Source organism: Eptesicus fuscus, chromosome 8, assembly GCF_027574615.1.
Source record: "Eptesicus fuscus isolate TK198812 chromosome 8, DD_ASM_mEF_20220401, whole genome shotgun sequence".
NCBI classification, from domain to species: domain Eukaryota; kingdom Metazoa; phylum Chordata; class Mammalia; order Chiroptera; family Vespertilionidae; genus Eptesicus; species Eptesicus fuscus.
In genome coordinates, this window is record NC_072480.1 from 45,622,752 (window position 1) to 45,637,703 (window position 14,952).

At 38.6% G+C, this 14,952-nt stretch overlaps 1 protein-coding gene across 6 annotated transcripts in view; it reads right to left on the reverse strand.

Annotated features, from left to right (window-relative positions):
• The window catches only part of MYCBP2 (MYC binding protein 2), a 310,827-nt gene that overhangs the window by 96,916 nt on the left and 198,959 nt on the right, over positions 1–14,952 (reverse strand). For all 6 annotated transcript variants that reach the window (XM_054719873.1, XM_054719875.1, XM_054719871.1 and 3 more), the window contains 2 exons: positions 13,226–13,281; positions 9,670–9,785 (listed from right to left, as the gene is read on the reverse strand). In XM_054719873.1, the coding sequence (XP_054575848.1) occupies positions 9,670–9,785; positions 13,226–13,281 (172 nt within the window). The remainder of the gene's footprint in view (positions 1–9,669; positions 9,786–13,225; positions 13,282–14,952) is intronic.

Consider the following 14,952-nt stretch of genomic DNA (forward strand, 5'->3'; position numbering starts at 1 on the left):
GGAGGACCGAATTAGTGAGTTAGAAGATCAGGTACAGAAACAAGCCCAATCTGAACAGCAATTGGAGAAAAAAATTAAAAAGCAGGACGAGAGCCTAAGGGATTTTGAGACAACATGAAATGACGTAACATACATATAATAGGGATGCCAGAAGGACAAGATAAGCAGCAAGGATTATTTGAAGAAATCATGACAAAAAACTTCCCTGAGATGGAGAAGAAAGAGTCACACAAGCACAGAGTCCCAAACAAGATGAATCCAAAAAGACCCACACCAAGACATGTTGTAATTACAAAGGCAAACATTAACAAGGAGAGAATCTTAAAGGCTGCCAGAGAGAGAGAGACAGAGAGTTACCTACAAAGGATCTACCATCAGATTATCAAATGCTTTCTCAACAGAAACACATCAGGCCAGAAGGGAATGGAATGAAGTATATAAAGTGATGCATAGCAGGGACTAAAACCAAGAATACTCTATCCAGCAAGGATATCAACCAAAATTGAAGGGGAAATCAGGAGCTTCTAAGACAAAAAAAAAGGCTAAGGGAGATTATCACTACCAAGCCAGCAATTCAAGAAATGCTAAAGGAACTGTTGTAAAAAGAAATAGAAAGGGAAGAAGGAACACAGGCATAAAGAATATAAATGGCTACAAAAAAGTACTTATCAATAATAACATTAAATGTAAATGGACTTAAATGCTTCAATCAAAAGACATTGAGTGACTGAATGGATAAAACATGAGCCATGTATATGCTGTCTACAAGGGACTCACTCAGACTGAAAGTGAAGGGATGGAAAAATATCTTTCAGACAAGTGGAAATGAAATAAAAGCTGGGGTAGCAATACTTATATCTGACAAAATAGACTTCAAAGTGAAGGCCATAACAAGAGACAAGTAAGGCCACTTCATAATCCTAAAGGGATTGATACAACAAGAGGATATAACTCTGGTAAACATATATGCACCCAATGCAGAAGCATCAAAATACATAAAAAAAAAAAAAAACTTCGGGAAGATATCAAGGGAGAGATTGACAGCAACACAGTCATAGTAGGGGACTTTAATACCACACTGACAACACTGGATAAATTCTCCAAACAAAAATTCAGCAAAGAAACAGCAATCCTAAATGACTCATGGGATTAGACAGACTTAGTTGACATCTTCAGAACATTCCACCCCAAAGCTAGAGAATATACATTCTTCTCAAGTGCACATGGGACATTTTCAAGGATAGACCACATAATGGGACACAGGCAAAGTCTCTCCAAATTCAAGAAGGTTAAAATCGTATCAGGCATCTTCTCAGATTACAATGGCAAAAAATTAGAAATCAACTCTCTCCAAATTCAAGAAGGTTAAAATCGTATCAGGCATCTTCTCAGATTACAATGGCAAAAAATTAGAAATCAACTACAATAAAAACAATGAAAAAAATCAAAACACTTGGAGGCTGAATAGCATGCTATTATACAATGATTGCGTGACCCAAGAGATCAAAGAAAAAATTAAAAACATCCTGGAAACAAATTTTAATGAAACCCAACAATTCAAACTCTATGGGTCTCTTTCATTAACAAATGTTAATGAAAACACAACAATTCAAACTTGTCAGTGAAAGCAGTCCTGAGAAGGAAGTTCATAGCATTACAGGCTTACCTCAAAAAAAAAAAAAAAAAAAAAAAAAAAAAAAAAAAGGGAATAAACCATCTAACTCTGCAACTTGAAGAATTAGAAAGAGAGCAACAAGAAAAGCCCAGAGTGAGCAGAAGGAAGAAAATAATAAAGATCAGAGTGGAAATAAATGACATAGAGACCAAAAAACACTACAAATGATCAATGAAACTAAGAACTGGTTCTTTGAAAGGATAAACAAGATTGATGAACTTCTAGCCAGGATCACCAAGAAGCAAAGAGAGAGGACCCAAATAAACAATATCAGAAATGAAAAAGGTGAAATAACAACAGAACCCACAGAAATACAAAGAATCGTAAAAAAATACTATGAGCAACTGTATTCCAACAAACTGGTTAACTTAGAAGAAATGGACATATTCCTAGAAAAATACAACCTTCCAAAACTCAATCAGGAAGAATAAAAAAATCTGAATAGGCCGATAACTATGGAGGAAATTGAAGCAGTAATAAAAAAACTTACAACAAACAAAAGCCCTGGACCAGACAGCTTCACAGGGGAGTTCTACCAAGCATTCAAAGAAATAAAACCTATCCTCCTCAGACTATTGCAAAAAATTCAAGAGGAAGGAACACTTCCAAGCTCTTTTTTTTTTTTTTATTTTTTTTGTATTTTATTTTATTTTTAATTTCTTTATTGATTAAGGTGTCACATATTTGTCCTCATCCCCCCATTCCCATCCCCACCCCTCCCCATGGATGCCCCCACCCCCCTGTTGTCCTTATCCATTGGTTAGGCTTGTATCCATGCACACAAGTCCTTTGGTTGATCTCTCCCCCTTACCCCCACCCTCCCCTACCAACCCTCTGAGGCCCGACAGTCCAATCGATGCCTCCTTGTTTCTGGGTCTGTTCTTGTTCATCAGTCTATGTTGTTCATCATTTCCCCTAGATGAGTGAGATCATGTGTTACTAGAAATACACTTATAAGAACCGAATGTGAGACGAGCAATAATAGTTATGCTGACAGGCAAATGAATCAGTCTGTAGTGAGTTTCTTTCTGGACCAATAGTTCTTTTGAGACCCAATTTCAATGTCCACCAGTTCCTTATGTGCACATGTCGGCACTGACTTTTCAGCTCTGGATGGTGGACAAATGGTGGTAATGCAGGTCCGACTCCCTCTGGTTTGGTCTCGCCTGGACCCAGGGGCACGGCTTCACCCGGACTCAGGGGCGCGTGGCCTCACCTGGACCCAGGGGCGCGTGGCCTCACCCAGACCCGGGACCCAGCCTCACCCGGATCCAGGGGCGCATGGCCTCACCCAGACCCAGGGGTGCGTGGCCTCACCCGGACCCGGGATCCAGCCTCACCCGGACCCAGGGGCGCGTGGCCTCACCCGGACCCAGGGGAGCGTGGCCTCTCCTGGACCCAGGGACACGGCCTCACCCGGATCCAGGGGCGCACGGCCTCACCCGGACCCGGGATCCAGCTTCACCTGGACCCGGGACCCAGCCTCACCCGGATCCAGGGGCGCGTGGCCTCTCCCCGACCCAGGGGCACGGCCTCACCCAGACCCAGGGATGCACGGCCTCACCCGGACCCGGGACCCAGCTTCACCTGGACCCAGGGGCGTGCGGCCTCGCCCGGACCCGGGGCGTGCGGCCTCACCCGAATCCAGGGGCGCATGGCCTCACCCAGACCCGGGATCCAGCTTCACCCGGACCCCGGGGCGCTCGGACCCAGGGGCGCACGGCCTTGCCTGGACCCGGGAGTGCGCGGCCTCACCCGGACCCGGGACCCAGCCACACCCGGACCCCGGGGTGTGTGGCCTCTCCCGGACCCAGGGGCACACAGCCTCACCCAGACCCGGGATCCAGCTTCAGCGGCGACCAGTCGCCGGGCAAGCGCACCTGGATCTGGGACCCAGCGGGGCCTTGTCTTCCCGATTCCAACTCTCATCTTTCAATTCCTTCTTAGCAATTCCTCCGGCCATTGTTCTGGATGGTGTCTGCTCTGTTTTCCAGTTGTAGTTTCAAAATTGTTGTGGTAGGCAACAATCAGGCGTCTGCCCTATGCCGCCATCTTGGTCCTCCAGAAGATTCTTAAGTAACCTTATAAATGTGGTTCTGAACACTGTGTTGTCCATTAGTTTACTTTCCTTCATCCCTTCTATTCGTGACCTGCTTCGGTGTCTTCACCTTTTGGCTGCCTCCCTATAGCTCAGCTTCCCCAATCTCCCTAGGTGGTCGCTCTTGATACTCCCCTTTGTGGGCTGAGCGCAAAGTCCTGGTGTTGTTAAGCCTTTATTGTTGTTGGTACACTGGGAGGATTTGACCTCCAGTCCAATTGCCTGTGAGGATCAGCTGTGTCTATGCCGGGAGACTGCCTTATTCAACTAGACTTGCAAAATTGTAAAAGCCTCTGTGCTCAGCTTGGATGGGGCGGAGTTTCAGGGTGGAGCCTACAGCCTTGGCTTCCCGTCAGCCCTGCCCTATGAGGTTCCTGTGTCTCAGTGTCCCTCTGTACTCCCTGCAAACACCTCTGAGAGAAAAGCGCCCTGGAGTTTCGCCCGCCGCCAAACAGTCTAGTCTCTCCCCCAATGAATCTGGACTCCCAGATTCTCGCCCGGAAATGGGCTTCAGTGTAGTCGGAACTGGGGCTCAGCGCAGTCCGGCGCCCCTGTCTCCCCGCCACCAGGGCAATCCAGCGGCACAGTCAACAGACCATCCTCTGCACGCACTCCTGTGCGCGCCTCCGGTGCTCCGTCCCTCGCCGCCTCCCTGCATCTCCGCCCCACAGCCCAGATTCCCCCAGCATGAGCCCAGCCTCCTAGGGCCTCGCCCGGAACCGGGGCTCAGCGCAGCCGGAGCTGGGGTTCAGCGCAATCCGGAGCCCTCATCTCCTTCCTGCTAGAGAACTCTGGCCAGGCCGCCAGCCGCCCCCTCTTCCCTGGCCCCGTCCTGCCCGCACGCACGCGCCCGCGCCTCCGCCCGTGTCTCCACACCTCAGGCTTTTACGGCTCCTCTGATTTTCCCCGTGGCCCTCCCCCCACTACTAGCTGTGGGCACCCCAGTCAGCCAGCCCTCCTGTGGCTCTGGACGATGTCCACCCCGACCCCTAGTTGCATTCTTGAAATTGCCGTGCCAGGCCGCAGGCTAGGTGCTCAACCCATGCCGCCATCCTGGTTTCTCTCCCAAGCTCTTGATACGAAACCAGCATTACCCCAATCTCAAAACCAGATAAAAACAATACAAGAAAAAGAATTACAGGCCAATATCTCTCATAAACATAGATGCCAAAATTCTCAACAAAATTCTAGCAAATTGGATCCAGCATTACATTAGAAAGATCATACACCATGACCAAGTGGGATTTATTCCAGGCATGCAAGGATGGTACAATATCCACAAACAGAAATGTGATACATCACATAAACAAACTGAGAGATAAAAATCATATAATCATATCAATTGATGTTGAAAAAACATTTGACAAAACCCAACACCCTTTCCTGATAAAAACTCTCAGCAAGGTGGGAATAGAAGGATTATACCTCAACATAATAAAAGCCACATATGAAATACCTACAGCAAACATAATACCCAATGGGCAAAAACTAAAACCATTTCCCCTAATAACAGGAATGCCCACTCTCACCATTCCTGTTCGACAGAGTACTGGAAATACTAGCCATAGCAATCATACAAGAAGAAGAAATAAAAGGCTTCCAAATTGGAAAAGAAGTGAAACTGTCCTTATTTGCGTATGACATGATATTGTACATAGAAAACCAATAAGACGCCATTAAAAACTACTTTCAGAATTAATAAATGAATTTGGCAATGTAGCAGGATACAAAATTAACACCCAGAAATCTATGGCTTTTTTATACACCAATAATGAACTCACAGAGAGAGAAACTAAAAAAAAAAAAAAAAAATCCCACTTACCATTGCAGCAAAAAAATTATTAAGATATCTAGGAATAAATTTAACCAAGGAGGTAAAAGATCTGTACTCAGAAAATTATAGGACGCTGAAAAAAGAGACAGAGGAAGACATAAACAAATGGAAGAATATACCATGTTCTTGGATTGGTAGAATCAACATCATTAAAATGTCAATACTCCAAAAGCAATCTATAAATTCAATCCAATCCCCATTAAAATACCAATGGCATACTTCAAAGAGCTAGAAGAAACTCTCCAAAAATTCATCTGATATAAAAAAAGATCCAAATAGCTGCAGCAATCTTGAGAAAGAACAAAGTTGGAGGGATCACATTACCAGATATGAAGCCACTGTTCTCAAAATTGTCTGGCACAAGAACAGACATATAGACCAGTGGACAGAACAGATAAATCAACCCAAGCTATTATGCTCAATTAATATTTGACAAAGGAGGCAAGAGCATACAATGGAGTCAAGACAGTCTCTTCAATAAATGGTGTTGGGAAAATTGGACAGATACATGCCAAAAAAAAAATGAAACTAGACCACCAAGTTACACCATACACAAAAATAAACTCAAAATGGATAAAGGACTTAAACGTAATATGGGAAACCATAAAAATCTTAGAAGTCATAGGCAGCAAAATAGCTGACATTTGTTGTAGCAATATCTTTACTGATACAGCTCTTAGGGAAATGGAAACTAAGGAGAAAATAAGCAAATGGGATTACATCAAAATAAAAGGCTTCTGCACAGCAAAAGAAACCATCAACAATACAAGAAAGCCCACTGCATGGGAGAACATATTTACCAATGTTATCTCTGATAAGGGTTTAATCTCCAAAATTTATATCGAACTCATATAACTTAACAAAAGGAAGATAAACAATCCAATCAAAAAATGGGCAAAGGACCTAAATAGACACTTTTCAAAAGATGACATACAGAAGGCCAAGAGACATATAAAAACATGCTCAAAGTTACCAATTATCTGAGAGACACAAATCAAAACAATGAGGTACCATCTCACACCTGTCAGAATGACTATCATCAACAAAGCAACAAACTGGGGGGAGGGAGCTCATAAGTGCTGGAGAGGATGCAGAGAAAAAGGAACCCTCTTGCATTGCTGGTGGGAATGCAGACTGGTGCATCCACTGTGGAAACCAGTATGGCATTCTCTCAAAAAATTAAAAATAGAACTTCCATTTGACCCAGTAATCCCACTTCTAGGAATATATCCCAAGAAAACAGAAACACCAATCAGAAAGGATATATACAGCCCTATGTTCATAGAAGCACAATTTACAATAGCTAAGATTTGGAAACAGCCTAAATGCCCATCAGCAGATGAGTGGATTAGAAAACTGTGGTAAATCTACACAATGGAATACTACGCTGCTATAAAAAAGAAGGAATTCTTACCATTTGCAAGAGCATGGATGGAACTGGACAGCATTATGCTAAGCAAAATAAGCCAGTCAGAGAAAGATAAATATGACATGATATCCCTCATTTTTGAAATATAAACAACATCATAAACCAATGAGCAAAAATAGATACAGAGACAAAGAAGCATCGAATAGACTGTCAAACTTTAGTGGGAAGGCAGGAGAGGGTTGGGGGTGGGGGGGTGGGTAAAAGATCAACCAAAGGACTTATATGCCTGCATATAAGCATAACTAATGGACACAGACACTAGGGAGGTGAGGGCATGTGGTGGCAGGTGGGGGTGTGAGGGAGGCTGGGAGAGGTAAATGGGGAGAAAAAGGAGACATATGTACTACTATTTTTATACTTTGAACAGTAAAAAAAATAGAAGAAGAAATTATAAGCCCTCTTCCCCCAAAAAAGAAAGAAATCATAATGAAAAAATTAAAAAAAAAAAAAACCCTTACATGATTAAACATTATCTCACAACATCAGATCAGAGTGTGACTCATTATCTATAGCAATAATCTCTATCACTAAGGTGTAACACAGTATGGTGGTTAAAAACTGGAGTGTACACATTAAGACTGTCTTGTTTGTGCCCACATCTGCTGCTATTTGATTCTCTGTGCCTCAACTTTTTTATCTATAAAATGGGAACAAGAATAACACCTACCTGACTAGGCTGTTGTAAGAATGAAATGATTTAAAATATATAAGGTTGGACATATATTAAGCGCTCAATAAATGTTAGCTATTATTATTATAACTAGAGTCCTGATACACAAAATTCATGCAAGGGCCTTGGCCCCAGGTCCTGCCCACCGCTGCTGTGGCCCCTGCCCACTGCAGCTTTGTCCGGAAGGAAGGACATGCGGTCTAATTAGCATATTACGCTTTTATTATTATAGATCATTCTAATATCTCCCCTTTTCTATGGTCAAATAAGGCCCCAGCCTATTGATAGTTTGGACTCCTAGGAAGAAAGCTGAGTTAGAAATGTAGGGAAGAAAATGAATGATTCCAGGTAAATATGAACCTTTTCCTGTAGTTTCATTTGAAGAAAAAAAAAGTGTATTTTTCTTATCTACTTTATAGCAGTTTCCTTCACCCTACTATTAGCAAAGATGAAGCCATTCTTGACTATCTCTATTTTTGAATTCCCATAATGTGTACCTCTTGTGTGCTGCTACTTATATTCTACTTCATATGATTTTGTTTGAAGTAGAATTGCTTTATCTTGCAATCATCAATAAATTGTTAATACTTGACAATAATTATCTTACCTAGAACAGTGTGTTGCTCAGAACCAAAAAGTTTGCTGAACTAAAGGTTTTATGGATATGTTGAAATAAAGGAGAGTGTAACAAAGGCTGAGGATAAAGGTCTGTGGAATGATATAGATGAATTTGAGATATCTGATTCTACATAGTTAACATCAATGTAAAGTACCTCTTTACCTTCACTGTAAAAACAAACTACTTATACCAGTTTCCCAAAGGATATTCTGGTGGAATGCTAATGAGGATTATTTTTATCTCTACCTGTCTCCCTTTTCCTCACCTTCAAGGGTTTCAAGTAAGGATTAAATAAACGGTCTTTTTAAAACAATTTTTATTAAATCTACTGGGGTGAGATTGGTTAATAAAATATAGTTTTCAAGCATACAATCCTATAATACATCATTTGTATAGTGTATTGTGTGTTGTGTGTTCACCATCCAAAGTCAAGTCTTCCTCTATCACATTTTCCCCCTTTACCCTCTTCTACTACCCCTCACCCCCTTTCCCTTTGATAATGACCATACTGCTATCTCTGTCTATACGTCTTTGTTTGTTGTCTGTTCATTTGTGGCTTTTAGTTGTATAGTCTACATATTAGTGAACTCATATGGTTCTTGACTTTTTCCATCTGAGACAAAATTCTTAATTTCAGAACTTCTTGGAATCCGTAATATTGTATGAATATCTAAGATGAGACCACAACACACTAGGTTTTCTAAATCTATCCGATCATAGGAGCCCTTTTTCTTAAGGAGCATCAGGAAAGATAGTGCCACATGGAATTCATATCGACAGACACTTATTAGAGTTTTCTTGTTCTACTGTTATCCTATTATATAGATAGTTAAAAAAAAGATTAATATCCAAAGTAAAAGCAGTAAACTTTCCCAAGTTAGTAGTGGATAAAGAAAATTCATTCATTCAACAAGTATTTATCAGGCAGCCATTTTGTGCCAGGCACTGAGCTAGATTGGGAGATCCAAAGGTAAATGAGATGGTCTCTGCTCACAGACAGGAAAGGAAGACAGATATAACATGAGGAGGATACAAAGGTATGCACATAGTTATATAGCAGCTTGGAGGAGATCATACCTAATCAGTCACATCAGGGAATAAAGGGAAGGATTCATGAGGGCTATAATGACACCATAAATTACAAAATTTTAAGACCTCTTTAATATACTAATTCACTACTCATTATAAGGGAGAAAATGAAGCCCCAAATAAGTTATGGAATTTGTCCATGTCTATGATACAAGTTAAAGAGCAAAACAGAACAGAAAGATAATTTTGATTCTAGTTCTTTGCATTTAGTAACTCATAACTTTTTAAAAAAAAACCTATTTAAAAAAAAATTACCTATTTCAATGCCATCAATGGTAACATGAATAGTGTACAGTCCAATAGCTCCTGGAGTCCAATTTGCACAATAAGTGCCATCATTATTGACACGGATCAGCATATTCTCACTGGGTCTGTAAAGAAATACGATGAATATTGGTAAATTTACTTTTAGTTAAACAGCTGATAACATCATTAAGATTTGTCAGCAGACATTTAATTTCTGATTGAATTATTACCATAAATGACAATCCTACTGTTCTACCATAGTATGTTTTCCTACTCTCCAAAATGACTGAGTTTCATTTTTTTCTTTCTCACTTCAAACCTCCTCTGTTGATCATGACATCACTTTCTTTGGTGAGAAAAAGAAGCAAGAGATACAACCTCAAAGTTGCAATGAGATTAATAAACTTACTTTCCTCTACCTTCTATCTTGTTACAATGGAAGAAGTATCCTGGGTCTTATTCAAAGTCAGCCCTTCATTTGTGCTGTGAATCTCATTCGCTCAGCACTTTCATGCTGCAATTACCTTGCTCTCTCTCATTCATCATCAGTTTCTCTCACTTTATTGCATCGTTTCTATTTCTCTACAAAGAAAGCTCAGAATCTCTTATCCTAACCACTTCCTCTTCATTTACAGCCCTTTCAAATAAGGTCTCATCACTTTTTCCATTTATAACAAACTTACCCAAACAATTGTCTATAATCATCATGTCCATTTCCTCATTTCCAATTCTCTTCCACAACTTATCCTAACTAGGCTTTTGTTCCCAACACTTCACTGCAATTGCTTATGGCAAAGTCATTATCACACCACCAATTTAAATGGTCATTTTCTTCGTCCTTAGCAATCTCTCAGTAACACTTGATTGCTCACAACTTCTAATTTCTTGAAATGCCTTATTTTTCTTTGCTTCTCCAATAGTCTCCTGATTTTCCTCTAATCTCACTGACCATTCTAAGTGTTTTGCTGGCTCTCTCTCTCTTGGCCACACTTTAACTATGGAATGTCCCAAGATTTTGGTCTAGGTCTTTTTTTTTAATTTTCTCCCTTTGAATAGCATCTCTCTCTAGTTGATCATTCACCTATTCCTCAGTTTTAAATCCCATCTCTATATAGATGACTCCAAAACCATTTGTCCCCTGAATTTCAAACTGATATTTCCAGTTGCCCTGGAAATACCCCTACTTAGAAAACTAAGAGGTATCTTGGCATCTCACCTGCAATATATCCAAAGAAGAACTCTTATTTCCTACTCATCCTACCACCTAACAAAACAAAACAGAATAAAAAACACTTATTAATTTCTCAGGCTTTCTGATCCTCGTAAAAATCATGATAATCTATATCAGGGGTCAAAAGCATTTTCTGGCCGAAACCGGTTTGACTCAGTGGATAGAGCGTCGGCCTGCGGACTCAAGGGTCCCAGGTTCGATTCTGGTCAAGGGCATGTACCTTGGGTGCGGGCACATCCCCAGTGGGGGGTGTGCAAGAGGCAGCTGATCGATGTTTCTCTCTCATCGATGTTTCTAACTCTCTATCCCACTCTCTTCCTCTCTGTAAAAAATCAATAAAATATATTAAAAAAAGCATTTTCTGTAATAATACTTTAACTTACTGTGCTAAATAGTCTGTCACAATTACTACATAGTGGGAAAGAAGGCATAGACAAAATACAAGCTAATGAGTAAGGCTGTGTCTAATACAACTTTTTTTTTTAAAAAAAAACAGTTCCGAATTAGTCTTCAGGCCAAAGTTGGCTGACACCTTTACAGTAAATACTCTATAGTGCTGCTAAAGTGGAAGAAATCTATAATCACTCTTGATTTTTCTCTTTCCTTCATCCCCTATTTCTAGTCTAGCAGCAAGGCTATTGGCTTTGCCTTCTAAGCATATCCCAAATCCACCCACTTCTTCAGTTCCGTTCCACTCCTTAATGGTCAAAATAATCTCTCTGTTCCCACTATAATTCATTCTCCAGAAAGTAGCCAGAATGATTTTTTAAAACTATAAATCAGATTATATAATTCCCCCGTTTAAAAACCTCCAAATAAATTCACTTAGGAAAAAAGTCAACTCCTTAAATAGCCTACCAGTCTGTATATAATATGGCCATCATATAGTTCTCTAATGTCATCTTCGATCATTTTCTCTTGCTCACTATTTTCCAGCTTTGTTATGTTTCTGTTCCTCAAACACATCAAAAGCTCCATTCACCCATTCTTTCACTGCCTAGAATGAACTTTCCCCAACCCTCTCACTATTAAGTAACCTTATTTATTATTACTGTTTTGTTTACTTATTCATAGTTTGCTTTTCTACAAGAACATAAATGCTATGAGAATCAGCCACACCTTGTCTATCTTGTTCAGGAATGTATGCCATGGCCTCTACCAGTGTATTTTCACAGAGCTGATGCTTAACAGTATTTGATGAATAAATGTATTTATTTAGATAAAGTACTATTTTAATTAGGTTTAAAATGCCCAATGCATATGAAAACTTATTTACTAGCAAATGGTCAATTAGTTCTTATTTAAGATGCTATATACATATATATAGTTAATATTTATTTTATAAAAAGCATATAATTCCACTGTACAGACATTTTGTAACTAAAATTACACCAGAGGAAAAAATATTATTTCCCTATTTCTAAACAAAGATATATTCTCAAAACTTGGGCTATTTTGACAAAAAAAAACTCTCTAGATTATGCATTAAAACTCTATTGTGCATACATGTCAGAAGGAAGTCATAGTAACCTAATCCCTAGTAAGTCATGTGATATGATATAATAAAACATATAAGTAATTATATTTTTTCATACTCACTTTAGACCTTTTTCTAAATTCTATGGAGGTGGTCTCTCTAAAGTATAATCCATCTAAATTTTTCCCCAAGCATCTATTTTAAAAAGTATTTCTCCTAACCACCAAGTAAAATAGTAGGTAAAAATATCTGCTTAAATCTGGTGTTAAAAGAATTAATCAGGGGCTGAAAAATTAAGACTTCATAATCAAAAGACACTGAAGTGCTCTGCAGCTCATTAGATGGAGAGAAGAAAAAACAGAAAAAAGAAAACCCAACTCAACAACACCTAGCCCTCAACGAGCCAAATCATATCTTTTAGATTTTGTTCTTTTTTTTCCTAAATTTTAGTGATAATTTCATTTAACCCAATATATAAAAAATATTTCCATAGGTAATCAATATTAAAAATTATTCATGAGATTTTTTCTACATTCCTTCTTTCTTTATTTATTAATTTCTATTTATTTTTTAAATTAAATTTATTGGGGCAACTGGTTAATAAAATTATATGTTTCAGGTGTACAATTCTACAGCACATCAACAAAATAGTATAGATATTATTCTTTCTCTATTACCTTAATATTATGTAACATATTGGCAGTATTGTAGCTGATAACCTACACATTATACAATTTTTAGTAGATCTCTACTGAAAAACTTTAAAATGCTATAAAATATTTACTTATGGAAAATAAAGTTGAAATCCAGTCGACAACACATGCTTTGGATATATGCGTGGAGGAAAGTATCCTTACCTCTTAGGAGTTGGTGATGCAAAACGTAGTTCTTCAAATGAGTAATTTTCATAAACCTTTAAGAAAGAGACCAGTAAGAATCACAAAATTAGGAACATTCTTGTTTCATTCAGTGATAGAACATCCAACAAATGGTGCTGAGAGAAATGGTTATACGTATAGGAGAAAAAGTAAAACCTCAATTAGCTACATCACACAATTTACAAAAATAAATTCTAGGTGTGTTAAAGACCCAAATGTAAAAACAACAGCACCTACAAGTTTAGAAGAAATCTGAGTACATTAAAATTTAAATTTCTCTAAAACAAAGACAGTATAAAGAAAGGACAAAGATAAGCTTTCCCTTGGGAGAAGGAGATTTGTAATTCACATAACTAAAATGTGATATGTATCATTAATATATATATGCATATAAAATAAATAAATACAAAAGAGAGAAACAACACAAAAGTGTGTAAAGACATGTCAGCGAAGAAGAAATCTGATTCAACTAGACTGAGAATGAAGGAAATGTGAATTAAAACAACAAAATAATCATATCTCAGTTATCAAACTGTGTTGGTAAGAATCATGTGCTGATGAGAACATTAAGTTCCTAGTATTTTCACACAATACTGGTGAAGTATAAGTTTTGGTCATATTTGATATAGCTGAAAGACAGTCATGTCCTACAATCCAGTAATCCTACCTCTAGATATTATCTTTGAGAAAAAAACCTCTTGCTCACATAGAAAAGGAAACATGTACAAGGATGTTTATTTCAGTACAGTTTATAATACTGAAAAAAAACTAGAAACAACTTAAATGTCCATCAACAGGAAAATGCGAAAAAGACAGAACAGTTAATATACTGGAATACTGGGGGTCTTTTTTGGTTAAATATATATTTTCTGATTTGTGAATATTGTACCAACTTCGCAGCCCAGAATAAATCCCACTTGATCATGGTATATAATCTTTTTAATGTATTGCTGGATCCAATTTGCTTACTATATTTTGTTGAGGATTATAGCATGTATGTTCATCAAGGATATTGGCCTATAATTTCTTTCTTTGTAGTGACTTTATCTGGTTTTGAGATTAGGATAATGCTGGCCTCGTAAAAAGAAGTCTTCCCTCCTCTTGAATTTTTTGCAATATTTGAGAAGGGGAGATGTTAGTTCTTCTCTGAATGTTTGGTAAAATTTGCCTGTGAAGCCATCTGGTCCAGGACTTTAGTTTGCTGGGAGTTTTTTGTTTACTGCTTTTTTAAATTGGCTTACTCAGTTTTTCTGAATCATCCTGATTCAGTTTTGAAAGACTGTATGTTTCTAGGAATTTGTCCATTTTGCTCTGATTGTCTAATTTGTTGGCATATAGTTGTATGATGTTTTCCTACAATCCTTTGTATTTCTATGTCAGGTGTTACTTCCCTTGTTTCATTTCTGACTTTATTTATTTAGTCTTCTCTCTTTTTTTTTTTTCTTGATGAGTATGATTAAAGATTCAGTAATCTTGTTTATCTTTTCAAAGAACCAGCTCCTGGTTTCACTGATGCTTTGTATTGTTTTTTAGTCTCTATGCCATTTATATCCAGTCTGATCTTTATTACATCCTTCCTTCTGCTTACTCTGAGCATTTCTTATTCTTTTATCAGTTCTTTTTAGGGGCAGATTTTTTGAGATATTTTTTGCTTCTCAAGGTAGGTCTATAATGCTGTGAATTTCCCTCTCAGGACTGCTTTCATT